The sequence below is a fragment of the Podarcis bocagei genome, assembly GCF_964188305.1.
Source record: "Podarcis bocagei genome assembly, chromosome: 4".
NCBI lineage: Eukaryota > Metazoa > Chordata > Lepidosauria > Squamata > Lacertidae > Podarcis > Podarcis bocagei.
Window position 1 is genome coordinate 43,505,283 of NC_138128.1, and position 23,873 is coordinate 43,529,155.

The 23,873-nt window shown below is 46.9% G+C and overlaps 2 protein-coding genes across 7 annotated transcripts in view; both read right to left on the minus strand.

Annotated features, from left to right (window-relative positions):
• Positions 1-90: 90 nt before the first annotated feature.
• DUSP28 (dual specificity phosphatase 28) lies at positions 91-2,249 on the minus strand. Its single transcript, XM_081191139.1, has 2 exons — positions 1,811-2,249; positions 91-231 (listed from the first exon to the last, which is right to left on the minus strand). The coding sequence occupies exons 1-2, from the start codon at positions 2,156-2,158 to the stop codon at positions 106-108; spliced, it is 474 nt and encodes a 157-aa protein (XP_081047265.1). The 5' UTR covers positions 2,159-2,249; the 3' UTR covers positions 91-105.
• A 3,635-nt stretch (positions 2,250-5,884) lies between these two features.
• Positions 5,885-23,873, minus strand: part of ALDH18A1 (aldehyde dehydrogenase 18 family member A1) — a 31,492-nt gene continuing 13,503 nt past the window's right edge. For 3 of the 6 annotated variants that reach the window (XM_081191235.1, XM_081191236.1, XM_081191237.1), the window contains exons 4-18: positions 22,889-23,038; positions 22,698-22,802; positions 22,087-22,263; positions 21,695-21,785; positions 21,240-21,364; positions 20,662-20,806; positions 20,183-20,256; positions 13,914-14,013; positions 13,322-13,542; positions 12,339-12,476; positions 11,458-11,653; positions 10,853-10,974; positions 9,777-9,963; positions 8,096-8,191; positions 5,885-6,816 (exon numbers count right to left, since the gene is read on the minus strand). In XM_081191235.1, coding sequence (XP_081047361.1) covers positions 6,635-6,816; positions 8,096-8,191; positions 9,777-9,963; positions 10,853-10,974; positions 11,458-11,653; positions 12,339-12,476; positions 13,322-13,542; positions 13,914-14,013; positions 20,183-20,256; positions 20,662-20,806; positions 21,240-21,364; positions 21,695-21,785; positions 22,087-22,263; positions 22,698-22,802; positions 22,889-23,038 — 2,109 coding nt within the window. In that variant the 3' untranslated portion in view covers positions 5,885-6,634. The remainder of the gene's footprint in view (positions 6,817-8,095; positions 8,192-9,776; positions 9,964-10,852; positions 10,975-11,457; positions 11,654-12,338; positions 12,477-13,321; positions 13,543-13,913; positions 14,014-20,182; positions 20,257-20,661; positions 20,807-21,239; positions 21,365-21,694; positions 21,786-22,086; positions 22,264-22,697; positions 22,803-22,888; positions 23,039-23,873) is intronic. The other 3 variants (XM_081191238.1, XM_081191240.1, XM_081191239.1) reach the window with 3 other exon arrangements.

The following is a 23,873-nucleotide window of genomic DNA, read 5'->3' on the forward strand; positions in this document are numbered from 1 at the left end:
ACTGACAGTCTGGAGGCATCTACAATCTTTCCAAGCTCTTAGGACACACACACCTCCTTCAAGGAGTTTCCCCCCACACCACAGTCTGGATCAAAACAAAAATGTTTATTGCGAAGTTATTTTTCGAGAAGGATCCATCTGATGCTGCATTTGTAAATGCCCTTCATATTTTTGTAACTGGGACCAAAAGCCAACATTGGGCTCTGCTACCGGCCTGGCCATCTTCACAATCTACAGGGAGAAAAAAAGAAATGTATTACACAGAAAGGAAGTGACTTTCCCACAGGCTGGCCATTTACAGTTGCCCTAAAAGTGGAACAGTATCACTGAAAAGAAGGCACAGAGTGACATAAATTTATGTGCTAATTTATATGCACAGATGCAAATTCATAAATAATGACTGCAAATTTAACAGACGTACATACATCTCATCATAGCAGTCTATAGGAATGGGCAAATTCGTCAATTTAGATTTCTACCAGTTTTGCATTGTTCCAATCTTAAGTTCAGTTTTCCACATTTCTATATCAGTTTGGATTATTATTATTATTACTTTTTCAATAAAAAGTCCTCATGAAAATTCATCACCATTTGCTACACACCATATACACAATATAAAAGCACATTTCTTCCCTCTAAGAATTCTGGGCACTGTAGTTTGGAAGGGCTGCTGCAAATTATAATTTTGTGGTGAGTGAACTACAGTTCCTAGAGCTGGGGGAAGCCCTGTGCTTTAAATGTATGGTGTACATACAGCCATAGTATATTAAGGTCCTGGCAAAAAGAACCAAATTGTTGCTGTTTGTAGTCCTTGCCACCCCTTTGCTCCTCAAAACTAGTTTTCTGGCAATACAACAGAGGTCTGTTTTAATGCTAGAAACAGGCAATAGTTTTTAAGAGAGTTGAAAGCAACATGTGAGTGGCATTAACTTCCAATGGTGTACACACATTTTTGTCTCACTCAGCTTGTTCACACCTGTTACACTGAGGTACAAACTATCACTGCCACTATTGATGTGAAAGAGTGTACACTTGATTTGTACAACTCAGCTATTGTGTACATAGCTACACACACACATTAAATGTTGCATGTGAATAACTATGAGTGTACAGCTTAAGTAATGTGTGCACACATTGTACACTCATTTAAAATAATGTGTAGAAGCCCTTACTGTTGCCTCTGGTCAAGTAGCTATTTGTAAGAGAACAAACACCTGTCTGGCAGAGGTAATAGTGTGAAACGTGTCCATGCCACAAGCAACTATTACATTCTTTGAAAACCTCCTTTGCATAAATTTGACTAACTTAATAAATTTGACTAAACAACATACAATATTTCTGAAATGCTTATTATTATTATTATTATTATTATTATTATTATTATTATTATTATTATATAATATTTTAAAGTGCATAGGGAGGAAGCTGCAAAACCTCCTGTATAATGTTGCCAGATTTTATTTTACAGGAGTTTAAACTCCTGAATCTGACAATTCAGAATTTGCTTGCCATTGGAATTTCATTGGGCAAAAACACCCCCAACAATCTCCAGTCAGAGTTGGCTTTATTTGCCCAACTGAGGAGGAAATTAGGCTGCCTTTAAAATTAATTGTCTTTCTTATCCTTACGACACTTTCCTTGGAGAGAGAAAACTGAATCAGAACTATTGTAATGACTTTTGTTATGCAAAGCATTACAAATTAGAAAGTCAGATGCTCTTGCCCAGTTGAAATACAAATGCTTCTGCATTTCAGCATCAACAGCCGAGCTATAGAACAAGATAGTTATTTTTCCTGCATGCTCACAATACCTCAAAGGCATCCTTCAGGCTGAGATTTTGGTGCTTCATCAAGTAGGCAGTGCAGATGGCAGCAGATCTGCTGCGGCCGTTTTTACAGTACACTAAGCACTTCCCACCACTCTGGACTGCGCCCTCTATGGCATCGCTGCAGCGCTCAAAGTATCGATACAGGTCCTCTGAGGGATCATCAAAGACGGGGACCCTCAGCGTCTGGACTTGCTGAAAGCTCGGGAAGGGCTGCTGCCTGGAGACATTGACACAGAACGTAATCCTCTCTTGGACGAGGAGATTCTCATCGCAGGCTGACCTGGAATTGCTAATGAACAGAGAATCGGTGACCTTGCAGAGGGTCAACATTTGAAGGGGAATGGCGGGGCTGCAGGAAGAGGAGCAGCTGAACCTTTCCCTGGTTCAGGAAAATGACGGGGAGAGGCAGAGCGGTGCTTAAGACTCACCTCCCGACAGCACACAGATTGTCAGATCACTCTGGATGTCTTGTTCTGCAGCCATCTGCAGTCTGTGCTATATTTATTCTGCTTGTAGCTGAAAGGATTACATTTCAGACTGTCCTAATGCCTTCTGTTTTTTTTTTTTAAATGGCAGCACTTAGCAATATTGAGCTTTGGACAGTCATTTTGGAACAATAGAGTGGTTAGTGAAGTCTCTCTAGAATTTCTTTAAGATCACACAAACACATAATCAGACTTGTTGGTTAGAAGACTCAGGGCCCCTCCAGACTGGTGTTTTATTGCTGCTTTATTCTGCAACATGTTCTTGACGCAGTAATAGTGCATTAGTTCTGCTTTGTTAGCTGTTCTGCGATGCTTTCCCAATTACTGCTGTCTGGAGGGGCTATAGTGCCATAAAAGTTGAGCAGAAGGGGAGAATCCCCATAATATATTTGGTAAGAAAAATTAAGGGATTTTAGCAGGATCATCCTGTTTGCACAAGGAAGTGTGTGGAGCGAGCTTTACTGCAGTAATTTCTACACATAGTCACCAGGGAAAGAATAGAATTGAATAAGAACATATGCCTGTCTGGTGGGTCGACAGGCGTTATTAGCGAATGCCAGCATCAGGAAATAACACTCCCACAGAATTCTGCAGTTAGCGAAGTGACTGGATGAAGCATGTTTGCAATGTTTCTTCTTTGGGAAAGTGAGAAAGCTATTAAGACATTGTGAATATAGATAGCTTGTTCCAGAAGGGTAGCCATGTTAGTCTGTTGCAACAAAAAACAGAAAGGTGTTTTGTGGCATCAGAAAAAAAAGATTTGTGGCATAAGCTTTCATGAATGAAGTTGGCTTTAGTCCAGGGATGGGCAGATGGCAAATCAGTACATATGCATCGATTTGAGCAATTTGCAGTAGACCAGCAAGGATTCTGACTCCCAATTGTTCAATGGCAGCAACAATAAAAAAGCTCCCTCAAGTTTTGAAACGTGTGAAACCCAGTCCAATTCAACCTCAGCCTGCAACAACAGGATGCAGTGCAGCTTCTCTGATTTTAAGAGGCTAGCATATGCTATGTGCTGGAACATTTAATGAGAGCTGCTAACATCCCCAAAACAAACTCGCCTAAAAATAACAATGAAAGGGGTCAAAGTTATAACATGTACTCACTGATGAGTCAGACGTTTACTCTTGTCTTTTTTTATTTCTAGAGCCTAGCACTCTATGAAGGGTAGAGAGTATGACCACTGTAACATTCCACTGCCACAGAAATGGGATCAGCAGGTTGGCTGAGTATATGAACTGCCACTCAGCAAGTCTTGCCGCACTTATGCTGTGGCCATACACTAAAAAGTGTTGCCACCCTCTTTCTTTTTTCTTTTTTGATGCTTATTTTATTAAAACATACAGTGACTGAATATCAAGTAGTTACAGAGAACAAGAACAAGCGACTGTCTCTCCATATTGTGCTGTGAAAGAAGGTTTAGGAGATGCTAGAATGAAAGGCTAGTGGGACATGCGGCCATTCCTTCTACAGTGGTACCTCGGGTTAAGAACTTAATTCATTCTGGAGGTCCGTTCTTAACCTGAAACTGTTCTTAACCTGAAGCACCACTTTAGCTAATGGGGCCTCCTGCTGCCACCGCGCCGCCGAAGCACGATTTCTGTTCTCATCCTGAAGCAAAGTTCTTAACCTGAGGTACTATTTCCAGGTTAGCGGAGTCTGTAACCTGAAGCATCTGTAACCTGAAGCGTCTGTAACACGAGGTACCACTGTACTGTACATATGTCAGGAAGCATTGAGTACAAACTCACAACATCCTGAGAGGGATCTGGGGTGTGGGTGGGAGAGGACAAGGGAACTACACTTCGTAGCCTGGTTGGCAATGGGAGACCGTGTCTTGCCCAAGGCAATCAGAGCAGAGAGATTGTGTATTGGCTCTCCTTCACTGGAGGTCTTGAAGCAGAGACTGGATGGCCATCTGTCATGGATGCTTTAGCTGAGATTCCTGCATTGCTTTCCACCCTCTTTCTGATCTGGGAAAGGGGTGGAGACCTCTCACTAATTCCAGTGCTAGCTTGAAGGAAATGCCAGTGGAAGAACAAATCATCAGCTGGTGTGAAAGGTAAACTGCAGGCACCATATGTCACAGAATTTATGGAATCTGTGCTATTGAGACTTGTCCAGTGATATATTCCTTTTGGTCTAAAGCTGTTGTCCATAGCAATTTTGTATTGGCAAAATCCTTGATATCTGGAGGCATCCATTTACCTGTAAAATAAATGTCTGCAGTATTGGGATGACTGGCAGGACAACAAAAGTGGATTTGATGAGCCTTTATGGTTGCCAAGAAACTACTGCTTAGGGCCTGAAAGGATAAACAGCCACCATCTATTATGAAAAGGGACCCCTGACCATTCAGTCCAGTCGCGGACGACTCTGGAGTTGCGGTGCTCATCTTGCTTTATTGGCCGAGGGAGCCGGCATTTGTCCGCAGACAGCTTCTGGGTCATGTGGCCAGCATGACTAAGCCACTTCTGGCGAACCAGAGCAGTGCACGGAAACACCGTTTACCTTCCCGCCGGAGCGGTACCTATTATCTACTTGCACTTTGACGTGCTTTTGAACTGCTAGGTTGGCAGGAGCGGGGACCGAGCAACGGGAGCTCACCCCGTCACGGGGATTCAAACCGCCGACCTTCTGATCGGCAAGCCCTAGGCTCTGTGGCTTAGACCACAGCGCCACCCGCATCCCACCATCTATTATACAGAGGCCTAAATACCTTACTGGATGTCAGTCTCAACATTTGGAGGGAATATATCAATTCACGTGAGATGCATATATTGATGGTTATTGTATCTTTTAATGTGGGCAGATGGGCTTTTTCCGCCTCAGTTAAAAAAGAGACAGGGGGAAAGGCAACAAATCAGTTTTGTTTAGTGGATCAAGTGCAGGTGCTGAATCTAGAAAACCTGGCTGCACAGTCCATGCAGGAACTCATTAACAACATGGGAAATGTAACCCTCACCCTGCAAGCAGCATTCCACTTGTCCAATGGGAGTTCCCCTTTCTCTCCTGCCACCAAATTCTGCTCCAGAGGATCTCCATTGTGCAAGCAAAACAACAGCATTGGTAACAACCCTTAGTGCCAGCATCTAAGCCTGTATACTCCATCTGTAAAATGGGAATACAGTGGTATCTTGGAACTTGAATGACTCTGTTCTCAAATGTTTTGGCTCCCAAACGCCCGAAACCTGGAAGTAAGTGCTCTGGCTTTCAAACGTTCCTCAGAATACAAATGTCCAGCGCTGATTTCGGTGTACAAAAACCTAGCTGTTGGCCAATTGGAACTCAAATGTTTCGGAAGCTGAACGGTCTTCCGGAATGGATTACGTTCGAATTCTGAGGTACCACTGTAACTGTTACTTAATTCCCATGGTTGCTGTTAGCTTGAAGGATTGAAAAGGAGCATAAAGCACCCCACCCTTTATAAGAGAACTCTGTAAGTAACATCATCAGTAGACAAAGGCAAGGCAAGTGCAGCTACACCATGCAGGCCCCGTCAGCATTAAACACATTTGCAATAGGACACAACTCACACCATCATTTTGAACAAAGCAGTAGAATCCAGTCATATTGCAAGGGAGTTTTATTTGAAAAACCATAAAGTTTGAAAAATACGTTCAATTTCTCAGGGGAAATAAAAGCTTATATAAAATGAACAAAAATATTTGGTACAAATATTCATAAAAGGGTTGTGAAAAACAGTTACAGTTCTACCACTGTGATTCTCCCCACTCCATCAGTCAACTATTAAAGGAAATCGGCATGGAAAGCATTGCTTGGATTTTTTAAAAAATTCAATGTGCACCTGGAATATTTATTAAAGGTGATTTAACATTTTAAATAAGACATGAACTCTAAAGAACCGTCATAGCAACCTCTTTCAGATTTCAAATCTCCAAAGGAAGGCAGAATGATCAAGCATTTCTTGCATTCTCGAAGCAAGAAAAGCATGGGGTGTGTGGAATCTCTCTCTCTCTTGTGAATGGCTGAAAAGAAGAATTCAGATCAATAAATAGGTCCAATATCAACCCTAAAGATCCCCATCATTTGGAATGGAGTACCAGAGTCCTCTTTTCTGTGCTGCAAGCGCACATGAGGTGCTTTCAACGCTGACACCCAACATCTACGCATTGCAGTGTGAGGAGAAACAACTCGGGCGCAAAACAAGGTCCGCAAGTCACCGCTTGGGATTATCCAGAAGCTCGGCGTGCAAAAACACTCCGCATTCCAGAAGGTGGAGGTTCCTCTCCTTTCTAAGACTCTGTTGTGAAACCGTAACAGTCTCCATAAAGATGCACTTGCCCCACCTGGGTGCTCAGTTGCTGTTCCTTTGTGGGATGGGGAGATTTTCATGAAGGTACTTCATACTTCCTTGCTCAGAGAAATCGGAAACGATGTGATTTTCCCCTCTTAGCAGCCACTTTGTGGTCAACAGCCCCTCAATTCCAACTGGCCCACGGGCATGGATGCGCGATGTACTGATGCCAACCTCAGCCCCTGTGTGCAGAGAATAGAACAACTGGGTTGAAGAGGGCAGGAAGGAAATTCTCCAGTCTAATGGCACAAGTCGAGTTGACCAGACCTCGTTCACCCTTATTTCAAGATCCCCCCAACTTCCTCTCATCCTTCCTGCACTGCATTTGAGCTCTGGAGCTGCCAATTTGCTCCTTCACCTTCATGAGCTTTAGACATCTAAGGATTTGCGGTTTCATCTTCTGGTGCGGCACCACAATGAATGCTTGAAGGAAAGCAGCTAATTCCTTAGTGGCCACCAAGTAATTTCTCTTAAGGGTTTTTTCTTGCTGAATTGCCACATTGTGCGGGACTTTATGCAGAGTTTGCTCACAGACCTGCGCTTTACCCATATGCAAATATATGTGTTGCCATAGATTACTCCAAGCGGCAGTCACTCTTTCGTCACTGACTGCCTAAGCTGAAGCTCTCCTACAGTACATCTCTACTACTACTACTACTACTACTACTACTACTACTACTACTACTAAATTTATAACACGTCCATCTGACTGGGTTGCCCCAGCCGCTCTGGGCAGTTTCCAACATAATATCTAAACATCAAGCATTATAAATTTTCTGATACAGGGCTGCCTTCAGAAGTCTTCTAAAAGTCAGATAATCATTAATCTCCTTGACATCTGCTGGGAGGGCGTTCCACAGGGCATGTGCCACCACTGAGAAGGCCCTTTACCTGGTTCCCTGTAAGTTCACTTCTTGCAGTGAGGGAACTGCCAGAAGGCCCTCGGAGCTGGACCTCAGTGTCTGGGCTGAACAATGGGGGTGGAGACACTCCTTAAGGTAAACTGGGCTGAGGTTGTTTAGGGCTTTAAAGGTCAGCACCAACACTTTGAATTGTGCTCAGAAACGTCCTTTGAATTAGGCCAGTCTTCCCCAATTCTGGGTTCCCAGATGTTGTTGGACTACAACTCCCATCATGCCTGACCAAGGGCCATGCTGGTTGGGAATGATGGGGACTGTAGTCCAACAACATCTGGAGATACAAGGTTGGAGAAGGCCATTCTCTACGTTGTCATAAATGCTCTTGTTTATGATAGCCTCTACCTCCAACTCTTCCTTTGGGATGGCCCAGATCACTCTAATTCTAAAATACTCCAAAGCTTTAAAAAGAAGTTCCAAGTAAATCTCCTTAAATATTCTTAACTTTAAAGGTGACCATGTATACTCCTTGAACACGCTCAACCTCACGCAAAATGTGTAACTTGCTCACCAGCGGCACAGGGCACCCATCGTGCTCCCTTACCTAGCCCAAAGCGATAGCCATCCGAGAAGCGGGTGCTGGCATTCCAGAACACACAGGCACTGTCCAGGTGCTGGAGGAAGAACTCTGCTGTTTTCTCTGGGGGTGACAAAAGGATTTTTTTTAACACAACTGCTTTACAATAGAACTGTGCCAAATGTGGGCTGAAACAGAATGGTCACTTGTTTAGTCAAGGCCTTTTAGAATTTTTTTTTTAATACCACTGCTGCCTTTTATTATATTTAAAATGCTTGTTGATGCTTTGTTGTTAGGCAGTCTGTGTCGCAAAGGTAGGCAGGATAGAAGCTTGAGTATGAATAAATTTTATATTATGTCTCTTTGCAAGGGGGACTTGCAACAAACGAAGTTGCTGTGTGGAATACTCCTGCTCAAGGTTCCAGCCAGCCAGTCATGGCTTGTTGCAAGATATTCCATCCCATTTCCCCACTGATTTTCTCATGTTCAGTCCTCGTTGGAGCTGTTACTCCCTTCCTCCTGGTTGGTCCTGTTTTGACTACTTAAGACGGGCACTCAGATGAGAGGCAGGACTGAGATTTGGATATGCTTTGAGGTTCAGACTGTGGGAAGTCGTAAAATCAAAATTACAATTCGGAAGACAATTTGATATTTTTTATTTTAGTTTTTTATTTTTATTGGATTATGATTTTATATGTTAATTGGATGTTTTTTATTGGAAAATTAATAAACGCTCTAAGAAAAAAAAGACGGGCACTCAGAAAATGAGCTTGCCATTCATTTATATTGTTCTTCTTCTCCGGAGAAAAGTAAATGTTAACAGCAGGGAGCTGAACACTCAACAAGAACAAGCAGTTTTAGAAATGAGGGAACAAGGCACCAGCAAAAATGTTACTTTTAGAGAGTGCTTTTTTTCTTTAAAAATGTTTAGGGGTACTCTCATTTTGACTCAAGAAAACCACCCTTTTATAGTTCAAATCGGGGAAAATAAATACAGTGTATGGACAAAAGTACAAAGATTCAGAAAATGTTTAGGGGTATGCATTCCCCCAGAAAAAATCACTGCTTTTAGAACATGGAAGTTGTTGCAGTTTCTTGAATGTTGACGGAACCCAAACAGCAATTTGGACATAGCCAGTGGGATTTGTGACTCGGCCCACCCCCAGTCCCAAAATATCCACTGTTGGAGGCAGGATGCCTCTGTATACCAGATGGTGGGTATCACAAGTGGACAGAGTGCTATTAAACTGATGTCCTGCTTGCAGGTTTTCCACAGGCACATGGTTGGCTACTGGGAGAACAGGATGCTGGAGCAGATGGGCCTTTGGACTGATCCAGTGTGATTCTTCTTATGTTCTTAGTGTGTGCTCCTCTTGCACTGTTCTGGTAACTCCAGCCACGCAAGAGAAACCCAGGCCACAGCTCCTCCCCACACCTGCAGCAGTGCTCATGTACCTGGGAAGGGCAATACAGGCAGGGGAAGGAGATGTGGCTTGGACTCCTCCAATGTGGTCCAGATCACCAGATGTTTGTTCCTAGAGCAGCAAAGGAAGAGACACACATTGTGGAGGGCGCCAGGCCCTAGCAAGGTAACTTCGGAAAAAAGCCCCTCAGAGTTCCAACAGAGGCAGCCCTGGAGCCCCCGAATGCAGAAAGAAACCACCACAAGAAGTGTAAATGCACACGAGACGTTAGACTGGCCACCAACCGTTCTCTGTGATGATTACATCTGTGTGGGAGCTCCCATATTTGTGGATGTGTTCAATAGCATCCTGTGCGCTGTCCACCACTTCAATGCAGCACTCCAGGTCCCCATATTCCGTGCGGAGTGATTTCACCTCTGAGGGGCTGAATGTCAGGTAGGAGGCAAACTTGGGGCCAGCGTGAACCTTCACCTGATGGAAGAACAAAACGTTTTCACTCACATTCCTCCTCCAAGCTTCTATGCAAAGAGGGAAGCCAAACAATGCGCAGACGGGCCATTGCTCAGTGATAAGCACACACACTGTTGCCCACATGAAAGATCCCCAGCCCAATCCCTGGGATCTCCAGGAAAAAGGCCTCTTGTCTGAAACTCCAGAGAGCTGTTAATATTCAGAATACAGTCAATACAGAGCTAGACAATTAGCATAAGGGAGTTTCCTATGTCCCTTCCTTTGTACTTTTGAAGGAAATTATCTTCCACTCTCTAGCACTTTCCTCACAGTAGCCTGCTGCCACAGTCCCATCCTGTTTTATGGGCTTGGCGGCTGAATCTCATTCAATCCTGTTGTTCAAAGCTCTCAGGCTTCAAGTTAGTGGAGAAAGCACGTTCACAAGCCAACCCCAAGTCCTCCTTCAAGAATGCCAAATGCAGCAACTGACCTCTCACTATCTTTTAAGTTCTGCCCATCTCTACTACAGAAGATCAGCAAGCAGAAGATTCCAATCTCCAAGAAGCTTGGAGTAAGATAACTTCAACAGGAACCTGCTTTCCATATATGCTTGTCTTCTATGGCTCCTCAGCCTAGGCAGAGGTGCAGCGCAGATGCCTTCCAGGACCTTGGCACCAAGATGCATAATTAGAAACGTGGCTCCAAGTGCCATGTATGCTCAGGACAAGCCACACACTACTATAAAGACAAGGCTGCTGCATAAATAAATCTGTATCATGCTGCAACTGGAGCAGACGAACACTCCTCAAGGTTTGCATCTGCAGCATCCATTCTTAGCTGGCATCTCACTGAGCAGAACTCGTGGCAGCCACTCTCCCACGTTCAGCCTGTTCCAGCCGTCTTTACTTACCTGTTCCACTCGCAACATGTCAATGATCTGGTCAAAGATGGGAGTTCTCAGCAAGTCCCGGTGTATTAAGAGAGTCTCGAGCGCATTGCAGGCTGCAGGATATTCACACTTCGAGTCTCTCACTGGATGAAGGACAAACTATTGGTTACAAAGGTGCTGCACAGATATTGGGCATGCAGGATCTATACCGGGGTTTTGTTTTGTTTTTTACTAGAATCCACCAACCGTAGCCAATTGCTTAGGAAGGGGAGCTAGTCACCTATTGCACCCCATGAACAAGACACTGGGATTGCCTGTGGACAAAGGTACAAATATACATCCAAGTTACTAAAGATCAGGGATTCTAACAGCCTAGTTTAGGAAGCAAAACTCTTCTTGCTACTTATGCTAAAAGAATTAGGAGTCAGAAACTGCCATTACTCTACTGAAAATTATCCTCTGATCTACCGATCTGCCAGTAGATTGCAATCAGTAGATTCTGTCCCTCCCCCTGCTGTAGAGCATCTGAAATAAATAGGTTATGTTGACCATCCATGCCCTCTCATACCGATTACTTAGCCCAAACCCTTTTAAGAAGAAGAAAAATCTCTGTCCTCTCATCTCACCTATTCTGGTGACCTTCTCCACACTGGCCTCCAAGTCCACATACACGTGGCAAATTCCTTCACTGTGGCCCATCACTGGGATTCCTCTAGCAGATTTCTGGATATCCCGAACCAACTGAGACGAGCCACGGGGGATGATCAAATCTATCAGCTTGTCTAAACGGCAAAGGTCTTCCACCTCCTCCCTGGTATTCACCTGTAAAGAACATGCCAGGAGTTACAGAGGTTGCCCATGGAAGAATAAACACAGTATGGGACAAAACAGAGAATACATACCCAACAGTAGGGAAACTGCCCAGCTATTTGGGCACAATTGTGTGTGTCTGTGTGTCTGTGTGTGTGTGTGTGTGTGTGTGTGTGTGTGTACACAACAGAAAATAAATAGCTTGTCAAAGCACCTGGACAGAAGGTAACAAGTCCCAAAGCAGCACAGTAATGTTCATGGGGCAGGTGATCACCTGGAAATAGCTCTGAATAGATCACAATTCCAGATTACAGACATTTCCAGGATCCCTGCCCAGTCCCAAAGAACTGCCTGCCATGTGTGAACTCAAAAAATAAAAGATTTGTTTTAGGTACTCAACACAAGGAATCACCAACCAACCTGAAGCAAGATTTAAGCAGCCTAACACATTTCAATTAAAAGTGCATCTTCCTCTTTTCATAAAAGGGGGGGGATACTTTAATGAAATTCTTTCTGCCAGGGTTCTCTTTCAGGCACCATTACCTGTGATCTCTTTTTAACTCAGAATATGTGGAACTTTAATTTTTTCCATTCAGTAATATATCAGATTCTGACCCCCCTTTGACGCTGCCCTCCCAGCCTGTGTTTTGTCACCCCGGTGCTGCCTGTTCCCCACTTTCTGCTCATAGGCACTTACCAGCTGCACCGCGTCCTTCACCCCGTGGATGGAAAGAGCTTCTTGAGTCAGATGGTGAAGGATCTGGTTGCTGTGCGATGCCTCTTTCCCTCCTTTCAGCAGTAAGCCATTTCCACTGGCAATGGCCAAAGCAGATACCTGCCAGAAGGAAGGGAGTGCGAGGAAGACAAGCATTAAAGAACACATTTATAACCATAGCAGCACCTAACAATTATAATGTATTGTGAGAGTGCTGTGAACCATTTCTGATTTAACAATAATAAATGTACAGTGCCATATTTCATGGGCAGCCAATGTTGTGCCCTATGCTGCTCAACTACAATAACCATCGGGCCCAGTCAGCATAGCCAATGCTCAGGGATGATGGGAGTTGCAGTCCATCAACACCTAGAGAACAATGCAGTGGCTACTCTTACTTATACCACTTATTTTGAATCTTCATTCCCCTTGTCCCTTTCTTCCTCTCCTCACCACCATTCCCTCCCCTTTTGACAATATAAAACACTGAATGGGTTATGGTCCCATGAAGCTCAGATCTGTCACTTTGCTGTATTTCAATAGTAATGCTTCCAAGGTTGCAATGCTGCGTGTTTTTCTGCTAAAGCTTTGTTTTTGGAAGGTCGTAATTAATGGTGGGTATGCAATATATCTGGCTAGGAAGCAGGGGAGTTGCTATAACTATGTCCCTTCTGAACTCCTGATTAAAATTCAAGGAAAGATGCATAGCTCCAGAGGCTACTCAGGCTGCCCAACTTTTAAAAAGGACCCAATGGAGGACACTATACAAAATAAAGGACAAACTATCAAGCTTGCTGCAACACATTCACATCCTAACCACAACACACAAACCTCAATTGGCAACACTTTCAGTACTAATTATTTCCCTCCCCGGGGGAGCAAGGTGGGGAAATCCACAATCAGAGACCTTCCCAGCTCATAGCAAGTTATATTTGCTTTGTTTCTCAGGTGACTTCTTCACACACCTGGGGGAGACAGTCCGGCCGGGATTCAAAAATCACTAATAAGACCCCAATAGGCACAGTCACTTGCTCCAGCTCCAAATCCTTTGCTACTCGTGTTCTTCGAAGGACACGGCCAACACTGTCTTGTGACGACGCTGCAATCTGTCTCAGTCCAATGGCCAAACTGTTCAGCTTGGAGGTTGACAGGCTGAGTCTCTTCAACAAAGGAAGGGCCAGTCTTCCTGAAATGGAAGCAGAAGCCAGTAAGTCAGACTTTGTTTCATGAATGATTAGAATGAAGCAACAGAAATGAAGACTTCAATCTGAACACTGAGTCAGCAGATGGAAGTAGTTGCATCTGTCTTTCAGTCTTCCTTTCTGTTTTGAAGCTGAAGTAACCCCTTGGGTAGCATGAAAAAACAAAGGTGCTCAGGTGAAACAAAAACAAAGTCTCAGTGTTAAAGGAACATTTGGCCAAAGGCTTCTGGATGTTCCCAGGATTTCTTCATCTAATCTTTGTTGAAGTAATAAATGGCAGCCTCAGACATCTCCAGCTTGGCCTGATGAGAAATTGTTCTCACCACATATCCAACACAGACTCCACCTGCCTTACCTTTATGCTCAGCTTCTTCCAAATCTTTTTTGTTGGCCTGAAGAATCTCTTCTCGCTGGTCTGTCAGAAGGTCAGCAAGATGATAGATGATCTCTGCTCTCTGTAGTAAAATAGACGGGGAACCACCATCAGGCATTGGATTGTGACCAGCTCTCTGGTCACCATATTGAAATAGGAGATGTTGTTAGCTCCTTCAAACCCACAGCCCAATCTCTCACTGAGTTGCGAGGCCCTTTGGTTTATCTCCAATACTGCTCATCTATTCTTCAGTCAAGCTGCTGGATAGGTATCCTTGCCAGTTCAGTTTGGAACTCAATTTATTCCCCCTGGAGCACCTGCTCTACAAAAATCAACCTCCCCTCCCTTCTCCCCACATCCTAACCATGGTAGAAGGTGCCACATGCTCCAAGTGGACTGATCTTCAGGTTTCAAAGCCTAGATCCTAGGGCCCAGGAAGACTCCCTGAGTGAGTGCTTGTGGGCCCTGCCTTTGCCACTTACCATCTGGCTTGGGGCGGGGCCTGGGGCCTCACAAGGACTGCGTGCTGCTTGCTGCCTGCTGCCCAGGAAGACTCCCTGAGTGAGTGCTTGTGGGCCCTGCTTTTGCCACTTACCATCTGGCTTGGGGCGGGGCCTGGGGCCTCATAAGGACTGCGTGCTGCTTGCTGCCTGCTGCCCAGGAAGACTCCCCTGAGTGAGTGCTTGTGGGCCCTGCTTTTGCCACTTACCATCTGGCTTGGGGCGGGGCCTGGGGCCTCACAAGGACTGCGTGCTGCTTGCGGCCTGCTGCCCAGGAAGACTCCCTGAGTGAGTGCTTGTGGGCCCTGCTTTTGCCACTTACCATCTGGCTTGGGGCGGGGCCTGGGGCCTCACAAGGACTGCGTGCTGCTTGCGGCCTGCTGCCCAGGAAGACTCCCTGAGTGAGTGCTTGTGGGCCCTGCTTTTGCCACTTACCATCTGGCTTGGGGCGGGGCCTGGGGCCTCATAAGGACTGCGTGCTGCTTGCGGCCTGCTGCCCAGGAAGACTCCCTGAGTGAGTGCTTGTGGGCCCTGCTTTTGCCACTTACCATCTGGCTTGGGGCGGGGCCTGGGGCCTCACAAGGACTGCGTGCTGCTTGCTGCCTGCTGCCCAGGAAGACTCCCTGAGTGAGTGCTTGTGGGCCCTGCTTTTGCCACTTACCATCTGGCTTGGGGCGGGGCCTGGGGCCTCACAAGGACTGCGTGCTGCTTGCGGCCTGCTGCCCAGGAAGACTCCCTGAGTGAGTGCTTGTGGGCCCTGCTTTTGCCACTTACCATCTGGCTTGGGGCGGGGCCTGGGGCCTCACAAGGACTGCGTGCTGCTTGCGGCCTGCTGCCCAGGAAGACTCCCTGAGTGAGTGCTTGTGGGCCCTGCTTTTGCCACTTACCATCTGGCTTGGGGCGGGGCCTGGGGCCTCACAAGGACTGCGTGCTGCTTGCTGCCTGCTGCCCAGGAAGACTCCCTGAGTGAGTGCTTGTGGGCCCTGCTTTTGCCACTTACCATCTGGCTTGGGGCGGGGCCTGGGGCCTCACAAGGACTGCGTGCTGCTTGCGGCCTGCTGCCCAGGAAGACTCCCTGAGTGAGTGCTTGTGGGCCCTGCTTTTGCCACTTACCATCTGGCTTGGGGCGGGGCCTGGGGCCTCACAAGGACTGCGTGCTGCTTGCTGCCTGCTGCCCAGGAAGACTCCCTGAGTGAGTGCTTGTGGGCCCTGCTTTTGCCACTTACCATCTGGCTTGGGGCGGGGCCTGGGGCCTCACAAGGACTGCGTGCTGCTTGCGGCCTGCTGCCCAGGAAGACTCCCTGAGTGAGTGCTTGTGGGCCCTGCTTTTGCCACTTACCATCTGGCTTGGGGCGGGGCCTGGGGCCTCATAAGGACTGCGTGCTGCTTGCGGCCTGCTGCCCAGGAAGACTCCCTGAGTGAGTGAGGGCCCTGCTCCTGCCACTTACCATCTGGCCTGGGGCGGGGCCTGGGGCCTCACAAGGACTGCGTGCTGCTTGCTGCCTGCTGCCCAGGAGGAGTCCCCTGAGTGAGTGCCTGAGGGCCCTGCTCCTCCCTGCCACTTACCATCTGGCCTGGGGCGGGGCCTGACAGGCCTCACTAGGACAGTTGTTACTGCCGGAGAGGCACAGAGTGTTTTTAAAATGTTTTTTTAAAAATTTTCTTTGGATTTTTGTATGTGGGGGGTGGGGTGGGATGGATGTCTGGTTGGGCTTGGGGAATTATTATTTTTTTATTTTGATGTTTTTGTAATTTTTATATTTTTTTTGTTTGTATTGTTTTATTGGTTTTGTTTGTTTGTTTAAGGTGTTATTTTGTTTTTAGGGGGAGGGTTCAGGGCTGCCGGGGAGTGGGCCCCAGCCCACAAAATGGCTGGGGCATGTTCCACAGGGGGGGATGCACTGGGACAACCGATCTCAGTGATCACGGGTAGGAGGAGGAGTTACGCTAAGACCAGACCACGTCATTACAGAGGAGGCAGGTTTAGTCGTTGTCTGAGGACTATCCCTGCCTCCGGGTCTGGTCCTGTCCGGATGGATACTAGAATCAGCAAGGGATACCCACGTGACCTGAAGGTGCTGCTGTGCAATGCCAGGTCGATGATTCGTAAGACCACTGCCATCCATGACTTGATCATGGATGGAGGATTTGACCTGGCATGTGTAACAGAGACTTGGTTGGATGAAGCAGATGGGCCTGTCCTTGCCGCTGCTTGTCCACCAGGTTTCTCTTACGCACAGCAACCCAGGTCACGTGGGCGGGGAGGGGGGGTTGCAGTGATTTTTAGGAAGTCATTAGTTTGCACCAGGCGTCCTATTGGGAAGACCCAGTTTTCTGAGTGCATGTTCTGGAAGTTGGGCAATAGGGGCAGTACAGGATTCCTTTTGGTGTACCGACCTCCCCGCTGCACCAAGGATTCCCTGCCCGAGCTGCTTCAGGTCGTGGCGGATGTTCTCCTGGAGACACCTAGCCTGGTCGTCCTAGGGGATTTTAACATCCATGCCGACACGACCTTACAAGGGGCCGCTCGGGACTTCGTGGAAAGCATGGCCTCCATGGGGCTGTCCCTGAATAAGTCTGGCCCAACCCATAGCCGTGGACATGCCTTGGACCTGGTGTTTACCTCTATGGATGTTGGTGATCTGACACTAAGTAAAAGCGAAATGAAAGAAGTGCCATGGTCAGATCACTTCCTGGTGCAACTGGACTTCTCTGCGACCCATCCCCTCTGCAGGGAGGTGGGACCAATTCGGATGGTCCGCCCCCGCCACTTAATGGATCCAAATGGTTTCCAGAGAGTGGTAGGGGATGCTTTATCCCATGTTGATGGCCTTTCAGCCGATTCCCTGGTGGCCCGCTGGAATGTGGAGTTAACCAGGGCTATTGACTGTTTGGCTCCGAAGCGCCCTCTCCGATTGCATGGAGCCCGGACAGCCCCGTGGTTTTCCACGGATCTGAGGGCAATGAAACAATCGTTGAGACGGCTAGAGCGCCGGTGGCGGATAACTCATTCCGAATCTGACCGGACACAGGTTAGAGCTCAACGTCGAGCCTACCAAGTGGCGATAGCGACGGCGAAGAAGAATTTCTTCACCGCCTCTATTGCATCTGCAGAAAACAGCAGCAGGAGACTTTTTCAGGTGGTTCACAATTTAGCGGAACCACCTGCAACATCGGGGCCCAGTACGGGCCACATGTTCTCCTGCAATGATTTTGCAAAGTTTTTTGCAGATAAAATCGCCCAGATTCGGGAAGAAGTAGACTCCACCGTGGGAGCAGGGGCGGGAGAGTGCTAGAGTTCTGTCTAGTCAAGTTGAGTGGGATCAATTTCAATCTGTTACCTCCGAGGATGTGGACAGGCTGCTTGGACGAGTGAAACCAACCACCTGTCTCCTGGATCCTTGCCCATCCTGGCTTATAAAAGCTAGCCAGGAAGGACTGGGCGATGGGCTTCGTGGGGTGGTGAATGCTTCCCTCCGTGAGGGAGCCTTCCCAGACCCGCTGAAAGAGGCGGTTATTAAACCGCTTCTTAAAAAACCATCTTTAGATGCGGCCACGATGGCCAACTATCGCCCAGTCTCAAATCTTCCATTCCTGGGCAAGGTGATTGAGCGAGTGGTTGCTGAACAACTCCAGGCACGCCTGGAAGAAGCGGACCATTTGGATCCCTTCCAGTCGGGATTCAGGCCTCATCATGGGACTGAAACTGCCTTGGTCGCACTGGTTGATGATCTCCGGCGGGCTAGGGACAAAGGTGAGAGCTGTTTCCTAGTTCTGCTGGATCTCTCAGCGGCGTTTGATACCATCGACCATAGCATCCTTCTGGACCGTCTTGAGGGGCTGGGAGCTGGGGGCACTGTTATACAGTGGTTCCGCTCCTTCCTCCTGGGCCGTGTTCAGAAAGTGGTGGTGGGGGATGAGTGTTCAGACCCTTGGGCCCTCACTTGTGGGGTGCCTCAGGGTTCTGTCCTCTCCCCCATGCTTTTTAACATCTATATGAAGCCGCTGGGAGAGATCATCAGGAGGTTTGGGCTGGGTGTTCATCAGTATGCGGATGACACCCAGCTCTACCTCTCTTTTAAATCAGAACCAGTGAAGGCGGTGAAGGTCCTGTGTGAGTGTCTGGAGGCGGTTGGAGGATGGATGGCGGCTAACAGATTGAGGTTGAATCCTGACAAGACAGAAGTACTGTTTTTGGGGGACAGGAGGCGGGCAGGTGTGGAGGATTCCCTGGTCCTGAATGGGGTAACTGTGCCCCTGAAGGACCAGGTGCGCAGCCTGGGAGTCATTTTGGACTCACAGCTGTCCATGGAGGCACAGGTCAAATCTGTGTCCAGGGCAGCTGTTTACCAGCTCCATCTGGTACGTAGGCTGAGACCCTATCTGCCTGCGGACTGTCTCGCCAGAGTGGTGCATGCTCTGGTTATCTCCCGCTTGGACTACTGCAATGCGCTCTACGTGGGGCTACCTTTGAAGGTGACGCGGAAACTACAACTAATCCAGAATGCGGCAGCTAGACTGGTGACTGGGAGCGGCCGCCGAGACCATATAACACCGGTCTTGAAAGACCTGCATTGGCTCCCAGTACGTTTCCGAGCACAATTCAAAGTGTTGGTGCTGACCTTTAAAGCCCTAAACGGCCTCGGTCCAGTATACCTGAAGGAGCGTCTCCACCCCCATCAGTCTGCCCGGACGCTGAGGTCCAGCGCCGAGGGCCTTCTGGCGGTTCCCTCACTGCGAGAAGCAAAGCTACAGGGAACCAGGCAGAGGGCCTTCTCGGTAGTGGCGCCCGCCCTGTGGAACGCCCTTCCAGCAGATGTCAAAGCGATAAACAACTACCTGACATTCAGGAGACATCTTAAGGCAGCCCTGTTCAGGGAAGTTTTTAACGTGTGACATTTTACTGTATTTTTGGTTTTTATGGAAGCCGCCCAGAGTGGCTGGGGAGGCCCAGCCAGATGGGCGGGGTATAAATAATAAATTATTATTATTATTATTATTATTATTATTATTATTATTATTATTATTATCCTGCTGCTTGAGCTCAGATCAGCCTTCCTGATGTTTTGGACTATAACTCCCATAATCCCTGACCATTGGGCTATGCTAGCTGGGACTGATGGAGTTGGGAGTTCAAAATATCTGCAACTTGGGGGAAGATTAATCTAGGCTATGAAGATCCCATGGAACATGCTTCATGAATAAGGCATGCACAACTCTCAGCCTGTACTACTCTTGTGGTCCCTTCCAATTCTATGATTCTAAGCCAAACAAGATTCCAAGAGCCACATTATCATGGCCCACTAGGAGATTGACAATCACAGTTTTGCAGTCCAAGGCAGGCATAAAAGCAGGAACTTTATTGAGCTACTGACGGCCAGAGGGAGGAATTTAGCTCAGCAGGTCTTAAAAAATAGCAGGCCTATTCTGTATTACATAGTATATGTACTCTTTGACACAGATGTTTCATGACTGTGCCAAATTGCATGCTTGCAGAAGTGAAACTCAATGCACTTGATCAGTCTTAATAGTAGTAAATAAAGCTTGATTTTGAAAACAACTAGTGCAGATTTCCAAAGTATCCTTTCCACCTATTATATGGGGAAACTTGAACCTTCAACATTTGTGCAAGCTGTTCATCTCAGTATGGGGCTACTGCCCTTTTTTTTTTTTTTTTTGCATTTACTACAAATGCCCTGTATGTGCTCTCAAGACTGTAATATACATTATGTGACTGACTAGGCTGGTTACCTGTTCAGGCTGAAGTGCTGCCAAACTCCTGCCTCCTGTTCGAGCCATTTCAGCCTGCTGTTCCACGGTTGGGCCTTTAAAAAAATTAAAAAGCAGAAGGTGCATACTAACTCTCAACACACTAATTCTGGCCACCACATACTCAATGGAGAATATTTAGAAGAGTTTATATTCGCTTCTCCCACTCTTGAATCAAAACATGGATGAATACGCCACCCCACAAGTCCAGAGAAAAGGGTGCACATTGCAGAAGCAACATTTACCTCCTAAATGTTTAGCAGGACAACTCCTAAAATGGCCTTATACACCCTTCTGTCTCATACAACAAAAGCATAAATAGTTTCATCCTTACAGTTCTTTTGTGGTTTTTATTCTACAGCTGAAGTAACTAGCTGCCTCCAGCCCCCCCCCCCAAATTCTGCACCATGACTGACATTCTTTGTTCCCCAAAAATTCTGGACCTGACCATGCTAACCTACCTGCAGGCTTCACCTCTGAAAAAAACGTGCCCACTTTCTTCCCTTCCACAATGTCTGTGATGACATGGCCAGAGATCTTGGGATGAGTTCCATTGGCAATCACTACTGAGGTACCTCCCTGGAGAGCCCACAGGGCAGCTTTCACCTGCAAATGAAGAATATTTTTAAACACATGTTTTCAAACAAAAGAGCATTGTTGCTTGCTGTAATTTCTGGTAGGAGTGTAAAAACTCTTTTAAGGATCAACACTTTTTCAAGACATAAAAAACAGAGGTAACTTTCCCCATTCTTCCAGGTGTCGTTGGACTCTAACCCCCAACAGCATCACTAATGGACAGGGATGATGGGAGTTGTAGTCTGGAGGGCCACAGGTTTCTCATTACTGCCATAAGCAGCTCATAGTTTATCTCACAGGCATGGCATAGGATGCAACAGAAAAGTGTTTTTATAAAGAAATCTAGAAAATTAACATGTTTGTTATAAAGGCTAAGCAGGGTCTTTAGATATTGCAAAGTGCCCTCCTATTTTCCCCAGTAAATGGACACAAACACAGCAAAATGGTGAGGAGCTTGACCAACCTTGGCTTCCATGCCTCCCATTCCCACCCGAGATTTGGTTCCAAAAGTCACAGACTGCTGGTCTCCAGGATAAAATATGTCAATGAGCTTTGCGTCATCTGATCCTGGGGGGCTATCAAAGAGTCCTGAAATGGAACGGTGGGAATGAGCTACCGGAACATACCTTCAATATCATTATGGTTGAAAAACAATGCACATATATTTGTAAAATAAATCTTTGACCTCTACCATTCAGACAAGAAAAGAAAAAAGACTGAGGTAACTGGATCCTCTGAATCATAGGGACTGCATTGCTAGTATCGAGTCATCCAGTTGGACCGTAAGCTATCACACTAAGGGATAGCCAGAGTCAGAATTTAGAAGCAAAAGGCAGAATATGATTCCTGAACCACAGCGCTGAAAAGGATCACAAAGCTGCACTGGCCATTTAGCCAGAAACAAAACAACTCTCGTACCTTCAACATCCGAAAGAACAATCAGCAGGTCGGTCTTCATTTCCACAGCCAGACGGGCTGCTAAGCTGTCGTTGTCCTTCACACTAATTACCTGGAACACACATTGTAAAAGTCAGCAATACTAGCCAGGCGAGAGCTAACCCAATGCCCAAGCAATTCATAGAAAAGCAAAGCGCAACAGTAGATGGTTAGGAGTCGTACTACCAGCCTTGAGTCGACAGCTAGCCTCGCAAGCCACACCAAATAGCCAGATCTACTACATCCACAAGCAGCAAGTCACCTTGGAGAATCCAGAGCGTTATGACGTTAGCGTGCACTACAGCCCGGAGTCAGCGTGTTAGCGGGTCCACGAGCCAGCGAGCAACCACCACCCACTGCAATGCGCTACCCACGTTTACCCCCTGAAGATCACTGTTTGGCTCTGGGGGAGGAACCACAGCATCGTTGGTGTTGATTATGGGGACAATGTTCATCCGCAACAGTTCGTGCAGCGTCCCGTTTAAATTCCGGCGCTTCTGCTCGTCGTGGAAATCCAAGTTGGTGACTAAAATCTGGAAGGAAGAAAAGAACTGCTCTGACAAAAATTATCCACTATCAGTTTCGGCATGAAGAGGGCCGCCAAGCGTGCAAGTTACAAACGAACTAGCTAAATTCTTACAACAAAGGAAATGGAAGTTCTGTTAAGTCAAAGCAAACAAAGCGAGGGGTCGATGTACAAACCACTTCAGATGTAAAAGGTCGGCTAGCCTGTTGTGAATCTGAAATGCAGTTATCATGGCCTTATTGGGGGGAGGAAAGGGGGAGTATTAAGGTTGTGCAAAGCAAAGGAAGGGATGGAGGGGTAAGGTGTTGGCATGTACTGAACTGGGGGGCCCTAGTGTTGGAATAGGCTTCCTGGCAAATAGCATGAAAGAGAGCCTTCTTCCAGGAGTCAAGAGAGAACTTGCATGGTGCCCAAGGCAGCTGATACACTCTGAGGAGGAGTGTGTACAAAGTTCCCTACCTGGGCTGCACAGATGCTGTACTGTGTGAACATGGCCTCATAGAGAGCCATCAGCCCGCTCTGACCGGCAGCTGCACAGGCTCGAGCCTCCAGCACGGGAATCGCCTGCAAAGATTAGAGAACAAGTCAGCCAGGAACAGTGGTTTCTGCACCACCACCGAAGAACCCAGGTCGCTCTCCCACTGGCTTACCATGTCCTTGAGCTGGTTCTGCCCTGAGTGGAGAGCCTGCCTCACACTCTGAGAGAGCAAGATCTCGTGACGCAGCCGCTGCTTCCCAAAGGCCACAGCCCCGCTGGTGACGATCATCATCTCCCGGCCCTGGTTTTGCAACATGGATACCTGCAGGCACGAGAGAACCAACCCTTAGTCTAATTTAAAGCCATCTTACCTTGCTTCCAATTTTTAGACGCTGTTGCGATCATTCTGTAGGAAAACATTTCTCCAAAGCAGGAAGAATGTAAGCTTTCTTGGGTTTATATGTTGCCTAGCACACAGGGTCACTGGGAGGGAAAAGGCCGACTCAGAGACGATTCCCACTCTTTGGAATATGTTGGGGAAATAAATATAACCACCCTTCTCCCTATAACACCCTAGGTTTATTATCAGTTTCATGAATATGGCACTCCTGCCTCAACATAACTGCAGCAACACCTCAGTGGGAGATGTTTTGGGAGATGCATTAGTACTCTGTTACATCTTTAAAATGAGGATTATTTATTCTCCTTATGTTACTTCCACACTTTGGGGGTTGCCATCATTGCAAGATAACATAGGCAGCTCCTGAGATACCATTAGTCTTGGTGGGAGTCTCAAAAGCATTGCCTTTTAATGTTAATATTTTAATATTAATCACATGTGTTTTAATATTAAACCATATTTCTGCCCCTCCGCACTCTACTGCCCATTACATTTAACCCCTGCCTTCAACTGTTATCTGTGTATTCAAATATTCCTCTAATCCAGTGGTTCCCAATTACAGTGGTGCCCCGCAAGACGAATGCCTCGCAAGACGGAAAACTCGCTAGACGAAAGAGTTTTCCGTTTTGGAGGTGCTTCGCAAAACAAATTTCCTATGGGCTTGCTTCGCAAGACGACAATGTCTTGCGAGTTCCTGCTGGTTTTTTTCCCTTCCCCCCTTTTTCTAAGCCGCTAAGCCGCTTATCAGCTGATTCGA